At 43.7% G+C, this 15504-nt stretch overlaps 1 protein-coding gene and 1 long non-coding RNA gene across 4 annotated transcripts in view; one reads left to right on the plus strand and one right to left on the minus strand.

Moving 5' to 3' along the window:
- The window catches only part of LOC125699943 (vascular endothelial growth factor receptor kdr-like), a 119953-nt gene that overhangs the window by 71774 nt on the left and 32675 nt on the right, over window positions 1-15504 (plus strand). For both annotated transcript variants that reach the window (XM_048960012.1, XM_048960013.1), the window contains exons 12-16: window positions 4560-4668; window positions 10819-11112; window positions 12922-13068; window positions 14607-14732; window positions 14844-14950. In XM_048960012.1, the coding sequence (XP_048815969.1) occupies window positions 4560-4668; window positions 10819-11112; window positions 12922-13068; window positions 14607-14732; window positions 14844-14950 (783 nt within the window). The remainder of the gene's footprint in view (window positions 1-4559; window positions 4669-10818; window positions 11113-12921; window positions 13069-14606; window positions 14733-14843; window positions 14951-15504) is intronic.
- Window positions 1-15504, minus strand: part of LOC125699959 (uncharacterized) — a 161363-nt gene that overhangs the window by 41493 nt on the left and 104366 nt on the right. The gene's annotated exons all lie outside the window — the stretch shown is intronic.

A 15504-nucleotide genomic window follows, 5' to 3' on the forward strand; every position in this document is an offset into this window, starting at 1 on the left:
GAGAGTAAAACCTACAAGTTCCCAGTCAGCTAGCAGCCTGATCTTCTCACTTGCGCTCAGTCCATCTTTTAGCATATTTAGAATGGATGAACTAAGAGCATGGCTCGGAATTGTCAGGCTATAAAAATAAGCATTATTCTGTGCCATTCAAGTAGATGGAATGGGAGCTAGCTGAATATTTTCTTTGCAGGATCTCTGGTGAAGTTCCCTATTAATTTCATCTCCCTCCAGCCACCTCCACCCCAGCTCTGCCAGAGTCAGACAGCTGAGAAGTTTTCCACCCGCTTTTTCTGCTCCTCATCCTCGCCCACATACAGCTAACGAAGTGAAAGAGAATTGTTAACTAAAGCCGTTGGAGGGGGAGATTAGACAGAGGAAAGAGAAAGCAAGGAATCTCAAGATATATTAATTTGTACTGGCTCCAGCTTAAAAAAAGGTCTCGCTGCTCTGTCCTTACCACAAGATGTCTTAAAACACTCACAGTATAGCACTGTGGAATGTTATTTGGCTGCTCCTAAAATGGCTTGTTTTTACCAGTTTGGGAACATTGCAGTACAAGACATGTGGACTTTATTGAGCTGTTCCATTATGGGCTTTCCCAGCAGCAATGCCTATTTACTTGCCATAGCTGTTCTTCAGAGATCAGTCATTTCATTTCTTATTGAGTTTTGAATTTGGTTTATTCCTTCATAGCAATTATTTATTAGCTAATAAGCCCTTCCGTGGGCTCGCAGTATTGGGTGGCCTTTAGGTTAAGTAATAGGAAATGGAGCCCTTTACATCCAAATTCAACACAGGCAATCAAAACTGGTTATTGTCTGAGGGACGTTTAGTGTTCGGCATGCAGTGAGTTCACTGGGTCTCAGGTCAGCTCTCACCAGGAAAATGTCTAGACACTACATGCCAATACTCTGCTGTTAATCCCACTGGTTCCAGTGCAGCCTGCACAGAGCAAATGACTGAACAGTCACAGTTGGTGTGCCACTCATGGCAGGAGAACAGTGCAAGGGTTAATGTGTCAGTTAGTTTGAACTGCTCCTGGTCAGGAGATTGCAGGGAAGGTAAACTAAAAAGTGCTAATCTTGAGGCCCTCAAGAGCTCACGGACAGTAATTTCACTCAGAGATAAAAACGTTTTGATGTAATTGCAGATTTCTCATCGGTTTCATTGATTCAGGTTAGCACAAAGCACTGTGCTATCTGGAAGCCAAGTTTTCTGAGAGGAATGGCTGCAAAAGTTTTGAGACAAGCCCTGCTTTGAGTGAGGGTGGGGACCACCAGAGCCCCATCCCACTAAGTTCTTTCTGTGTCTGCTGCAGCAAATGCCAGCATTCTTAACTTTTCTATCTTGGCTCTGAATCCAGAATGGAAAATACTTTGCAGGTGCATGGACTAAGTACTTAAAGTAGATTATCCCCTCTGAATTTTTTCCAGTGCATACTGAAGGTCCCCAAATGCTAGGGCTATGTCACTCCCCTGAGAGAGTAAACTCTGCTAACAATTTTCCCGTCAGTAATGGAAAAAGATTCCTGTGCTCAGTCGCTCGAGTTCAAATTGTTTTCTCATTCAACCAGGTTTTGCATACATTTGTTGCAAATGTGTTTTGTAAGTGTAGTGGTGGCATTTGGAAGATTCCTTCTTACTCCCACTTCACGCCATGACCAAGTGTGGACAAATGTCATGGAGGTGATGTTTGTTCAACTTGGACTCTTTGCAGGAACAGGTGATGAGCCACTGCCAGCACATCTGCATTGTGCATATCAGTCTGTGGGTGGTTTTAACATTTGGGTTAATAGGATCTTCTTGTCCATGGGTTATCCTTTACTGATTTGTCCAGATACTACAAAAAGCAGGTATTGCTGCTGGCTTCCTAAATGTTTCTTTCGGGTTCATCGTTGCAGAAGCCAGAACCATGTGGCTTTATGAACCAAAGAAGGATCTGGATGCCCTTTGGTATTACATGTGTGTTCCAAAGCCTCAGACTGTTGAAGACTAAACCAGGATTAGGGCATTTTGGCGGTTGAGGCCTTAAGCCAAGATGCTGCAAAAATGATTGGACTCCCAGTCTCTGGGATTTACCCGGGAGCACATAGCTAGAGTGAAAAGGTGACATGTAATGATTTCAAAGGATTCATCTTATTACAGGAAAATCACTCCAGATCATTTGTTTCCCACTGTGAAACCACACACAGTGCTCTGGTGGATGCTGCCAGTTTGAAAGCCACATTCTGGAGGATCCTGGGAGATGCCAGGTTCTAATAGAGAACACTGAGCACTCTTGTGCTCAGCTGTATATCAAACTGGTATCCAAGGTTATAATCATGATGTTGAACATACAAACAAGAAAATGGCTTTCTCTTTTCCACAGTGGATTTTTCAAAATAAATTGCCCCCCAGGCCAGGCTTGTTTCCCTCCATCAATTTAGCATCTTTTTCAACTTCACATCTAGACATGTGTGAGATTAGCTTGGATGAGTTCTTGGTACAGCTATTTTCCTCTTTTTTCTACTATCATGTCAGACTTTTCTTGAGTTACGTAGAAATGTTGGCATTTGTATGTGCTTGAGCACGTGTGCGTTTACCTCTGAGCCACCAACTGCAGTATGAGGTATTGCATCCATTTTTACAGCACTCACAGTATCACCTCTGAAACTTTGGCCATACTCCAGAATAGATAATTGCATTCCTCTTTATGATTTGAATGGGTACTACAGTATTGCTCTTGACTTCCCATCTAGAGCTGTCACTTTGCAAGACTAATAGCTGCTAAATAGCTGTCCAAATTTATCCCTTCTGTCCTTGGTGAATCCGTTTCAACACATTGACTTTTTCTGTTCCCAAATATAGAATTCTAAGATCCAGTAATCACTGAAAGATCTTTGTTCTGATTCAGCATTAGTTCAAAAGGCAGAGTCCAGTGCTTAAAGACAGGAGTAGTGCTCTGAACATGTGCTTGTTAATAACCTGTGGCACTGGGCCCAATGCTGCAGGAATAGAAAAAGGAGGAGGAACGAGCTGCTTCCCTGGGAGATTTAACATCCAAGTCAGAGCAATTTTCACATCATAAATAAATCAGAACTGTGCAGTTCTTTCTTTGGTGGACACCAGAGGGAGCTGGGTTTACTGGTCTTCCATTTTCATCCCTAAGATTGTCCCCATTTTTGGTTAATTTCTGTGTTTTGGTAACCATGAAAAGTAGATAGTTTTCCTCTTCCACTTACCCGTTATTCTGGTGAGGTGAAAAGGAAAATGTTCCCCTTTAGAATTTAAAATGCACAGGGGATCAAAACCTTTAAAACTCATTTCCCTACAGGATTTAAAGTGCCAAAGCTCAGAAAATCTTAGATAACTAGAATAATTCATCCCACACAGCTATAGACACATTCACAGTACAGCTTTATAGGGAGTAAAGGAATGTCTTGTATGCATTCAGTTTAGGATATTAAAAAGTCCAGAGATGCTTTTGTGCACTTCAAAGGGCTCTCTGGAGATAAGGACAAATGGCCAGAGGGTGTTATAAGTTTTGATCCTCAAAGTCGTTAAGAGAGGACAACAAATAAAGTGATATTTGTTCCAAATGTGAAGGCTCAGAGTTCCTCAAGTGAATGGCTGCAGGGAAAGCAAAGTAATCTTGCAAAACCATCTCTGCCATGGTGGGCTAGATCCTCCTTTCTTCCTAGCAGTCCAAAGGAAGTACCAGGAATAATTGAAGCCATGACCTGTGAACAGTCTTCAATGAGCTTGTGATGTTGCATCATGACAGGGAGTGCCATTTGGCCAGCTCCTGGTCAGCAAGGCCCTACACAGAAGCAGGGGCTTGGGGTGTTGAAGAACACAAGTTCTTAAAGAGGTGTTACATTACATTAATTCAGCCCCCAGGAGAAACTGAGCTGCTTCCTTTTTTCTGTGTGGTGAAGCTCAGGACAAGTGCTCCCTCCTTCTCACTCATGAACCTCCTCTATTCATTTGCCAGTGCCTTACCACAAGCCTTCCCCAAGGTTTCTTTCTGCACTGCACAAGTCCAAAGAAACCTGGAGGAAGGGTTATGGAACCAAGGTGTTTCCAAGGACAATCTGTAAGAGTAAGCTGGGTTCCAAAGGGGCTGTATCACTCCTTTTTCTGGGGTTATATCAAAACAAAGCAAATCTCTGTAATGTTCTTTACATCACATCCATACAAACAACCTGCTTCCCACATAGTGACCCATGGACACCATAAATGAAAGGTAGGAAACAGGTGAAGTGTGAAAGTGCTCATTTACAGTGTCTTGGTTGAATTTTCCAGGTCCTTCCCTTTGCTGATGCTGTCACACTCAGACCTTGGCTGAGGTGTCATGGGAAGAAGGATAAGGGGAAGGAATGAGGAAGGAAGAAAATTAACTGGGATGAGGTGATGCTAGATGAGAGACCAAAACACTAATGCAAGCACTTGTCTGCTTATGAGCTTCACACATTGCTGGAAGCTCCTTTATTAACTGTTTTTCTACCATAAGTCACATCCTTGTCCACTGCTCTCAAACTTCTCTGCTAAGCCTTTACCTTTCCTCTTTTTGCCTGGCAGATTGTGAGCACACTAACAATGGAAAACAGCAGCACGTCAGGAATCTATTACTGCGTGGCCTCAAATAAGGTTGGTGAAGAAGAGAGGAGCGTTGAGTTCTACGTCTCAGGTAAACACCACAAGTGACTGACACTATACAAAACATAGATGCTCATCACGTGATTTACCTTAAAGTTGCATATGGCTGGGGAGCACTGGTTAACGTTTCTGAGAATCCTGAGATGTTGTGTTTTTAAAGCACTCCAAAAGCACTGTCCTTATGAAACCCCAAGCAAAAGCTAAGCTAAGTCTTTAGCAGTCTTCCAAAGGCTTGAGATCTCTCCCTGATTCAGGAAAACAGCTGGCCTCCAGTTAATTCAGTGAACATAGCAAAGGTGATCAAGGCCAATATTCAGACCTAATTCAGGGCCAGTATCACTGGGGGCTGTGGTGACACTGGTCCCTGCCTGAGCAATTAGCCTTTGCAGAACCCTTTAAGGAGGGAGGAGGTGGACATGCTATTTCTCCAAAGAACACAAATCTAAACAAATATGTGCTTAACCTTTTAACACAGAAATTCTTTAGTAGTGAGATCAGGACCTGCATCATGCTTTCAGGAGAAATGGGAGTTTAAAAAAGGCAAAGAATCTGAGAACAGCCTTGTTCAAGAGCTTACCAGGCTACACTGAATCATTTCTGTGCTCACTTACTGGATGAGTGGATGCTGGATGGCAAAATTTGCGTCAAAATAACATTTTTTAGAACAAAGAGTGCAGAAGTGCCCTGGAAGGTAAATGTCTTGTCCTCACCATTTTTCTTCCCCTTAAAGCCAATTGAGGGCTAAGCTCATTTGTGGCAATGCTCTGCACTACTCTGCCTCTTGTGTGTCCTCCATTGACTCCATTGCTCTAAAGTAGTTCAGTACATTACAGATCAGACAAGTCAACAAAGTGCTCACTAAGCCTTGTCACCATTCTTATTGCATGGATGTACAATAATAATAATGGGGTAGAGCTTTCACCTCTAGTTACAGCTTCTGTGTGCCACCTCAATGCCGTATGGATTCAGAAGGGAGTTTTAAGACCTAGATGTCTTCCCAAGCCCTAACTATTTTTATCTGGGAAAAAACCCTTGAAGATTCTCTGATGAGAATTAAAGCACAGACATAAGAGATCCACAGGATTCCTGACCAACGCGGGTTGAAGTACAGCTATTAATTTTACACTTCACCCCTTCCAAGAATGAGTTTTCATATGGGTTTGTTTCTTCTCTGGAGTCTGTGAGCGATCATGTTTGGCTGGGTTACTCAGAGCAGTATGTTCCCAAACCGTCCACTGCACTTCATAATATCTAGTGACTAAGGCCAATGCTGAGGCATCTAAAGAGGCAACTTGCATAAAGTCACACTCACAGGGCTAAGGCACTGCTTGCACCTTACACAACTATGTTTTATTTTCATTTTTTGGCTTTTAGAAAAGATTCTTTTACAGGAGAATACTGAATTGGCACATTTTTGTTTTTCCCCCCACAATGAGCTAATATTTCATATGTTATATTTTAAAATCAATCCAGCAGCATCTTGAGACACAAACGTTTTAATCACGCATTTTTAATCATGAGGGAAATTAATCCCTAGGCAAAACTGCTGACACTGGTTCTGGTGGAAGCATTTCACTTTCATCAAAACAGACCACAATCTAATAGTGCTTGGGGAGACAGCCTTGCCCACTAAGAAAAGACGGGGTGTGTGTCATCGTGTGGAGGAGGCAGATGCTAACTGAGCATGACTGACTTGTATAAATGGTGTGTTTAAAAATAGTGCTGTTTACAGATGAGAAAGAAATACAACCTTTCTAAATTTGGCCATCCTGACCCTAAAGTCAGTCATGCTGCAGTGGTACAGCAGCCCCAGACTGACCTGCTGCTGGATTGCTCTCGCCATGTGGTCTGCTGTTGGAGGGACATGCAGGGGAAGTTTGGAGCTACTAAATAGGGCAAGTTCAGAAGCAGAAGGCACCAAGCAAGCTGTGTTTGTAAGCATTGCCAAGGTAGTGAAAGCTTTGCTGTGACAGAAGGGGTGTATGTTTGGCAGAGGTGGTAGAATAACCTGTAATATGCTGTTATCATGGATCCTGCCTCAGAATTCAAACTTTCACATTTCCTGATACAAAACTGGCAGTTTAGGAACATCTTGATGAATATAAAGTGAGAAAAAAAACATTTTGCAACTGCTAGGCTGACTTATTTTATGCAGATTGGACCTAAAAGCTGAGATGAAGGCTGAACCAGACTCTCAGGGCACATAGGTGGTGTGTGAGCCTTCAGGACAACATCCAGAAAAAGGTTCCCAGCAGCTTACACTCAGCCACTGAGCCTTGTTCTCTGCAAAGCAGCTACAAACTGTGGGGCTCCACAAATAGTTCAGCACTTTGTTGGTTTTAAATACATGATTTCCCTTTATCACCTACTGAAGAACAATCTGATGGCTTCTGAATTGCTTTCAAACTTTTGAACTGAATTCAGGTTAATTAACTTCTCCCTGCTAAGAAATCTGAAAATAACACAGCAGCTAGACTCTTCTTTCCTCAAAAAACTTGTTCTGTAGGTCAGGGTTGAAGTGCTTCGTCAGGACACGGCTCAGAGTTACAGGGAATCTCAATCAGATGTTGCCCAGGCTGCATCTGCTTGGTGGGGAAATGTCTTCAGCCAGGTGCCTGCACCTCAGCATTAGTTCCGCAGAAAAGTATCTATGCTAATGGAATGACTTCAACAGCCATTTTGTTCTTCCACTGCAAAGGCCCCTCAAAAACTCACAGACATTAGAAACAGCACTGGAATCTGTTTTTAAAACCTTTTCTTTGCCAGTAAAATTTGTTCCAGTGAAAGGTCATCAGGGTTTGGAGATGACACTGAAACCGAGCCATGCAGGGGGCCAAGGAGATGTGGAACTGTATCACCCAGTGACCAGCTTCCAATTGTCTGCTCTGCACCTTGGGAAGAGCAGCTGTGTATTACCATAGCTCCACAGTAAATCAGATTCTGTCTCTTGAGCGGTTGTGCTAAATACAACAAAACAGGATCCCACCCATACTAAACCTCCAAATGTTCTTAGAATATAAATGAATTATGCTAAGAATAACAAATAATAACAAAAGTCCTTTTTCAACCCATATCTGATTGCAGAAATAACTCAGAAAAATTGAATGAGAAATTTCTACCAGAAAGAAAATAGCGTATTACAAACACGAGATAAAAATCTGCTATCAGATATTGGACTAATGAATGAACTGGGCCTTTCTGCAGCTGCCACTCTCACTTGTTTACTCCCAACATGCTTACAGGATTTAGGAAAAGCTCTGTGCTGCTTCAGATGGCAGGGCTCTCCCTTCCTGTTTCTCACTCTCCCTACATGAATGGGCCTGGCAGAGCCCCCTCTGCTCTGAGGGGCACAGGGATGGAATCTGGAAAGGAGCAGAGTTCTGAATTACACTGATTATTGTGCAAAGCGCAGGAAATTAAAACCAGTTAATTCCTTGTAAATAGAATTGGAGCCAGACTTTCTTTTGATTTATGCTGACTTTTTACCTTCTCCCAATGGCTCATTTCCCTATTTTGTCATGGAATCCCGCACAGTTGAGAGTGAAATTCACGGCTACACTGTAACACAGTATGAGAGACAAGTGTGTGGTGACTGCTGATAAAAGAGAAAAGACCCCACAGAGCATTCTTCTAGCTGTTTTATTGGGAGTCTTACAAAACACTGCGTCTGTTCAGGGAGAGGAAGTCAACCATTCTCAGGTTCAAGATCGTGTAAGCAAAGCAGTGCAAGGGGGAACTGCCTTACAGCTCCCAGCACCGCAGCCACTCCCAGACAATGCAGGTAAGGGAAGAACAGAGAGAGGAGGGCAAGAGAAACTTTTATTCCCTTCTTCCTTGCACTGTAATGAAAATCAATGAATATTCTATTGGAGCTGAAAGAGCTTGAAAGGCTAACAAGATGGAAGAGACTAGCACAACTTCCAGCTCAAAACAGTCAAAATGCTAAATAAAAAATGTCCGTAAGAGAAATGACAAGAAAAACAAGTGCTTCTACTGCTCCCAGAGTGTTGGCAGAAAAAAAATCCTGCACTAGTGAGGTTCAGCAGGAAGGTGACACTGTTGAGCACCGTGCCCAGGCAGTGCCTGCACAAGAAATGCAGTGCTCCTGGTGGACTTTTCCTACAGCCACTCATGGTAACGGCCTGCAAAACAAATGGGGCTGCGAGTTGTGAGAATTAGAGAAATTTTAATTAGAGAATTAGAAGAAGATCCTGCCTGAGGGGTAGAGGAAAAGGCAAAAAGGGCTGCAATCCAAACCACTTTGGGGCAGGATTTAGTCTGCCTTGCAGGCTTGCAGGGCTTCACAGTGTTTTGCTCTGGGAAGCATGTCCAAGCTCCAAGTTCACCATTTTACCTAGAATCCATGCGTGCTTTCTCTGGGATCCCACTCTAAAGATAATTCAGGCTGGAGAAGATCCCAGACCATTGAGCTTACCTAAGGACCAAGTCTAACCAAAGACCCATCTGGTTCAGTTCTATAACTCTCACAGGAGATACTAAAAAACTCTGAGAAAAGAAAGCAAGAAAATGTCAGCTAAAGGGGGCACTTTTTCTCTGTTTTGGTTTGATGACTGCGAGGGATGCAGCTCATACCACACCCCACTGTTTTCACTGAACCTTAATTCTTCCTATTTTGAGAATTACTGCTCACCTCAGACTTTCCCCCCTGTTGATAAGCGTCATGTTGATATGTAGGAGCCACAGGGCATCAGATGGAGGATGGATGTGTTACACAAGTTAGCTTGAGTGTGCAGCTATCACTAACAAAAAACTGCATAAAGTAGGCTGAAATTTCATTAAAAGAAAGGGAAAACAATTTCCACAGCTGTGGCCTGGGGGGTCTCTTCTCTTTTTTGGAATTTTCGTAAAATATTTCTGGAGACAGCCTTTAAAAATCATTAAGCTTATTGGTTATATTCCAGATGACTTGTGAAGAAGATTTTTAATTCTATCTAAAATCTCCTTCAGGGCTCTGTATTTCATAGAACATATAGTGTATTATAAGGCAGATTGGTTATTATAACATCCTTGCTATTTATGCTCAACTATAGCTTCAACAGAGCTTTTTGCAAGGGCTTACAGTGTGAGCCCCTGGCCAAATGCCAGCTCCCATGTGGAATTTGTCAGACTGCAAACATGATGCATGGTTGCTCCTCCTTAACTGATGTCCCCTCTGAGTGCCATCCATTGGAGAAAGCATCTTATTAACAGCTCAATAGTAAAGCAACAGTCTGTCATCAGATTTATTGCAAGCAAATGTTCAGAAGGTAAACCAGAACTAGTGTTCCCAAGGTGTCCCACCCCAGTACTGTGCAGGTGACACTTTAAAAGGATTCTTCCCAACTCTCCATGTCAGCTGCTTCTGAATCCTGACCTAACAGACAGAAGAACAATCCCAGGCCTGTGATTATCAATGCACTTTCATTCCAGTATTTGGGGTGCACAGATCGTGGAAGTGACAGAATAAAATGAGCAAAGAATATTTTGCAGGCACAATTTAACTGCAGGTCCCTAGCAGCTAAGGCAGTAATAGGAATTATTTGTAGGCCAGATTTTGGCATTCTACTCAGAAACATTTTTTCTTGTCTTCAAATGGATTCAGTTAGGCAATTCAGGAAAATTGATTTTTTTCTGAAATGAAAAGTAACTAAAAATATAGCAAGAAACTGCTTATTCATTTGTGTATAGGTTGGAATCTGCATCAAAGTATTACTGTGCTAACTATTAAAGCCTCAAGGACTTGTACATCATTAGACCAGTTTGTCATCCATCCACAGATCAAATAAATATCCATGTGAAAGAGGAGAGAATTGGGAAGATTGTTCAGTGGTGAAGAAAGAGAGCGTTACTTGTGAGAAATGGGAAGAGGTTTCTTTACTCTAATGCAATTACACTTTCAAGCACTGATAGCAGATAGAAAGAGAGGATGTCATGAACGCATTTATCTACCTGCATAGCAGTCTCTTGATTAAACTCTCTTAGTTCATTAACTGCTTCTATATATAAACTTTCAATTAATTACTTGAAAATGTAATGCCTCTTTGCACGAGCAAATGCGGATCTCATTAGAGTGGCTCGTTCCATTGGGGCTGCTCACTGAAATCCAATCATCAAGTTGCAAATGGGCACCCAAAGCCATTCTCAATTGCAACTTGATGGCAGACGTTTTCTTCTCCTGCAGATGTGCCATCGGGGTTGCAGACGGCCCCACAGGTCACAGCCATTGCAGGGAGCACTGCCCAGCTGACCTGCAGGGCCTCCAGGTACATCTACAGCAACCTGGCCTGGTCCTACCCGTCCCGGGCTGCGGCTCACGGCAGCTCTCTAACCCGGAGCGCTGATGCCTACTCCATTTCCCTGACCCTGATCATTGCAAACGTCACAGAAGAGCACGGTGGCCTCTACAAGTGCCGTGCCCAGCACCAGCACAACGGCAGCGGCACGCTGGAGCAGCACACACGGCTCCTTATCAGAGGTGGGTGGCACTGTCCTGCAGCTGGGGAAGCAGAAACACCGGGCTCTGTCAAAGCACAAGGCGGGCAGCATTTCCTAGGGACAGCCCTCGTACGCACTTTGTGATTTTTCACATTTCTGTGTGAGATTTGACTCCTAGCCGTGAATGTGATTCATCTAGCCGTTACTGGTTTTGTATTAAATGTTCTCCTTACTCAGAAAGGTGATTTCAGCAGCCTTTATCTCCCTGTCTCCCTGCTGGATACAGGTTTAGCGCTGACTGAGGAATAAAGACACTCCCACCACGTTAGCAGCAGCACAGCTGTATCTGTTGGAACTGCCACTCCAGGACTGGGGGGCTTTGGGAGGGCTGCCGGGATGGTACAGACACCTGGTGTAACCACAGATGTATCAGGTCAGGTGTACAAACTAGGGATGTGTACCACTTGGTCTGGGTACACGGGATGCACTTCATTATAGCATTATAGCATTTTCTTACATGCACTCAAATCCCCGTCTCTTTTATTTCCATGAAAATAGTAGTACTGCAGATCCCAGAGCCTTGTTTCATTGCTCTGGCTGTGAAGGACCAGACACTTCCTCCAGCACCACACACAAACTCACCAAAATGAGTGAAGTTTCTTCAGCTTCATAATAAAGAAAATGAGAGGGATCAACTCCAAACCTTCTTACAGAAGTGCTGCTGGGAAAGTGCCTCATGCTTCTAGTGAAGAAAGGTGAAGAAAAGCCCAAAGCATTTAAATAGAGCAGAACTGAAATAAATGGCAGCAAGCAAGGGCATAGCAAGCAGGGTGCTTTAGAACTAAGTTAGTGATTTCTAAACTGGTTTCTCCACTCACATTAATGAGTGATGAGGCACCAAAGGGGCCTTGTCACCAGGCACGAATCAGGCTGTGCAGCACTGGCTGCACTCCTGCCTACAACGAGGCGTGAGCGCTGCCCCATCCCACAGCACAGAGCAGAGCAAAGATCCCACGCAGTATGGCAGCACTCTGGCATCTGCCTTGTCCAGAGCCACCTGCCAGCATCACCTGCCACGGTGCACCAGGATCCCTTTGCATTCAGGCAATGCACTGCTCTCTCCTCTGGCAGATATTTTATTCATTTAGTCAAATTTCCACCTACGCAGACACCTACACACGATGGCTATGAGAAAAACACAGTTAAACTGGGAATACAGCCATGGGAGAACTGCAATCTTAATCACAGCCTTGTGAGAACTACTGGGGTCTGTTGTTTGTCTGGCACATGTCAGAGATGCAGTTTTTCTCAAAAATGTACATGGAAACACCTCTGCAAACCAGCCCTCCTTCTCCTACAGAAACCAGCTTTCAGATGTGTTTTTTTAATGTATCAACGCCCATCAGCTACTCTCCTTACTGACAAAAAATATGCATTTTTTATGCTAGAGATTTTATTCAATTACTTTCCCATGTCTTTTTTAAGTGAACATAATGTATTCTGTTGTGTGGAGGTTAACATACTTTGCAGTAAGCAGATAACTCCTGTCATCATGGAGACAAAATCCTTAGAACTGATCCTTCTTTGCTTCCTCCCTTCTTGTTTTGCACCCACTCTGCCCTTGCTCTGCCCACTCTCTGTGCTCTGCTTCCTTCAGAGGATGAGAAACTCGAGGAGGTTCCAGGTTGAGCTGAATCTTTGCATAAGCAGCTTGAAAATAAGCCAGATGAGCTCTTTCCATGATCGTTTGGGGGAATTTTGCTACCCAATCTCTGCAGCTGGCCCAAGGAGACAAGGTGTAGATGACTCCTGGAATCTTACTGTGTATTGTTCTCCTCTGTGACTGCAGCAAAGGCAGCCCCATATGTCCTACAGAATCTGACAGATCTGGAGGTTAATATCAGTGGCAAGATCATTCTGGAGTGCAGAGTCAGTGGAACACCAGAGCCACAGATTACATGGAGCAAGGATGGCTACCCCATCTCAGCAGCATCAGGTGAGCATTGCTTTAACTCATGGTGACAAACGGCACTATGGGATTGCCACAAGCAGGGACATGCAGCCCCACAGCTACTGCCAGCGTGGCTGAGTGGGGATACCAGACATGGCACGAAGGGAAACGTGAGCTCAAATCCAAGTACATCAGACCCCTGCAGCAGTCTCAGACTTGGACTTCAAGGTCTGAGCTGCCAACTGGCTGCCGCTCACTGCCTGTTCATGCAGCTTTCCTCCTGCACACAGCAGTGTCTGCAGTCCTCAATCTGAGGACATTAGCATAGCTTTAGTGAGACTGAGGAGTACAGTGTGCTGCTGCTCAGTCTGCTTGTGCTAGGCAACAGTTTGTGCATGAAACTCTAACTCCCTACTTGCTGGGAGGCTCTGAGAACACAGGCCTGAACTGCCACACATCCCTGGTGCTGGTCACGGTGCACTGCCATGAACTGTAGCAATTCTACCCAACGGCCAGGCCAAGGCTTGCCATGGTATCACTCATCTGTTCTTTATCTCTCACAACATAGAAAGGAGAATGGTGCAGCAGCTGTTGTGAGCATGGGGCAGGGCTCCTTCACCTGCACCTGGAACTCCTCGTCTCTCTGTCCTGAGATGTCCTCCAAGTCATGAAGGAACCCATGTCAGTAGCTAGTCCTGTAACTTTAATTTTGCATCTAGGTAGGAAATCTAGGATCATACATAATTCAGATCAGAGTGTTCTGAGCAGAAACTCTTCATAGCTACTGAAATTTTATAAATAATTCTAGAGGGACAAGCATGTAACATCCAACCAATGGAAACATAAATAAAATATTTGGAAAAAACACCTCAGGGTAAATATTTCAGCAGGGCATGTGGTAAATTATGTGGTACTCTTGTTAACAGTGACAGAATTCATGGGCAGAACACCTTGCAGTGCAAAATGCCCTTCCCGATTGGATTCAGAGATCAACATGCTTCCCTGTTTTTGCCCCAAACACATCCCTAATGAAACAGATAAGATCTCAGTTTTGTACCACAAAAGCAGGTAAATTAAATGTGGAGAAGCCTTTCATAGGTCATCCCTAGGTCATGTCTCTCTTGGCAGCCCACCATTAGCTCCTGGCCTTCTGTGAAGCCAGCATTTTTCCAGGGAAGCATACAACCTGACCACGTTCACACGATAGAACTCCCACCACTTCCCACAGCCTCTGAGATGCTGCCTTTCTCCAGTAGTTTCTTTGAGTTCCCTTTTCTTTCAGGTATAATGTTGCTCTCAGAAGACTTACCTTTTCACCACTTCACTAAATTCCATGAAAGTTCTGTCAGGCTCTGTCTGTTTGCAATAAGTTAACAGCTGCATTCGCTGTAGGATAAGCGATGCCCAGCAGTCTAAACTGGTGTCACGTTGTTGCCAAACCACAATAAGAAACATGGCCTTAAAATGATTCCTGACAGCAGCACAGGAATGAATGGGAGCTCATCTTCAGTGCTCTGCCTCGTGAAAGCATTTGGGGGAAGGTAGATTATTGTAATAAAATTCACCTAGATCCCTCACTGCAGGAATTTCCATGGAAAATAATACCCTGGTCATTGAGAGAGTGAAGAAGGATGATGAAGGGCTCTATGAATGCAAAGCGACCAATGACATGGGCCAAGACAGTACATCAGCCTTCATTAAAATACAAGGTGAGATCTAAGCTAAGGTAAAACCCATACATTGTGCTGGACTGATGTGAATTATTGATCAATCATGGGCTTTGGCTATATTTAAAATCTGGCTGTATGTTTAACCTACAGGTTCTGAGGAGAAATCCAACATCGAAGTTATCATTTTGGTCTGCACTGGTCTTGCTGCTACCCTCTTCTGGCTCCTTCTGACCCTTTTCATTCGGAAACTGAGAAAAGTAAGAGAGCTTCCATACTGCACAAAGGTGCTGAGGTTGGACACCTTTTATGCATAGCATCAGCGTTTAGGGCTGCAAGTCACTGTGAATGTTTGGGACAAATATTAGAAAAACTGTGACAAATGTTCCTATAAAATTTAAGTCCAAGATTTCTGATGACAGTCCCCTACCTTCCCGAAAGATCACTTGTACTTGTGAGATTTCTACCCACTTCCACATAAAATCAGGCTACTCTTCTTTTATGTGCCAAACTGCCTTGCAAGACTCGAAGAGAAAACATTAAATCCCCTAAAATGAGGGCTCGATTTCAAGAGCTGTCCAGTAAGATTTCTCTGAAACACAAATACTGAAGGGAGCACTGTTCAAAGAAAAATTGTAGCATGAGCCCCAACCGCAGAGCTTATTTTATCTCCATGCGTTGGTATTCTTTTACCTCCCTTTGTGACTCAAAACTAGAGTTTCAGTAAAGTTCTGAGGAATGTTACTTCGTTTCTCCTACAACAAATCGTAAACAGAAGGGCGACCACAGATCTGTGCTCTGAAGCTCACCCAAA

This window comes from Lagopus muta, chromosome 13 (assembly GCF_023343835.1).
Source record: "Lagopus muta isolate bLagMut1 chromosome 13, bLagMut1 primary, whole genome shotgun sequence".
NCBI lineage: Eukaryota > Metazoa > Chordata > Aves > Galliformes > Phasianidae > Lagopus > Lagopus muta.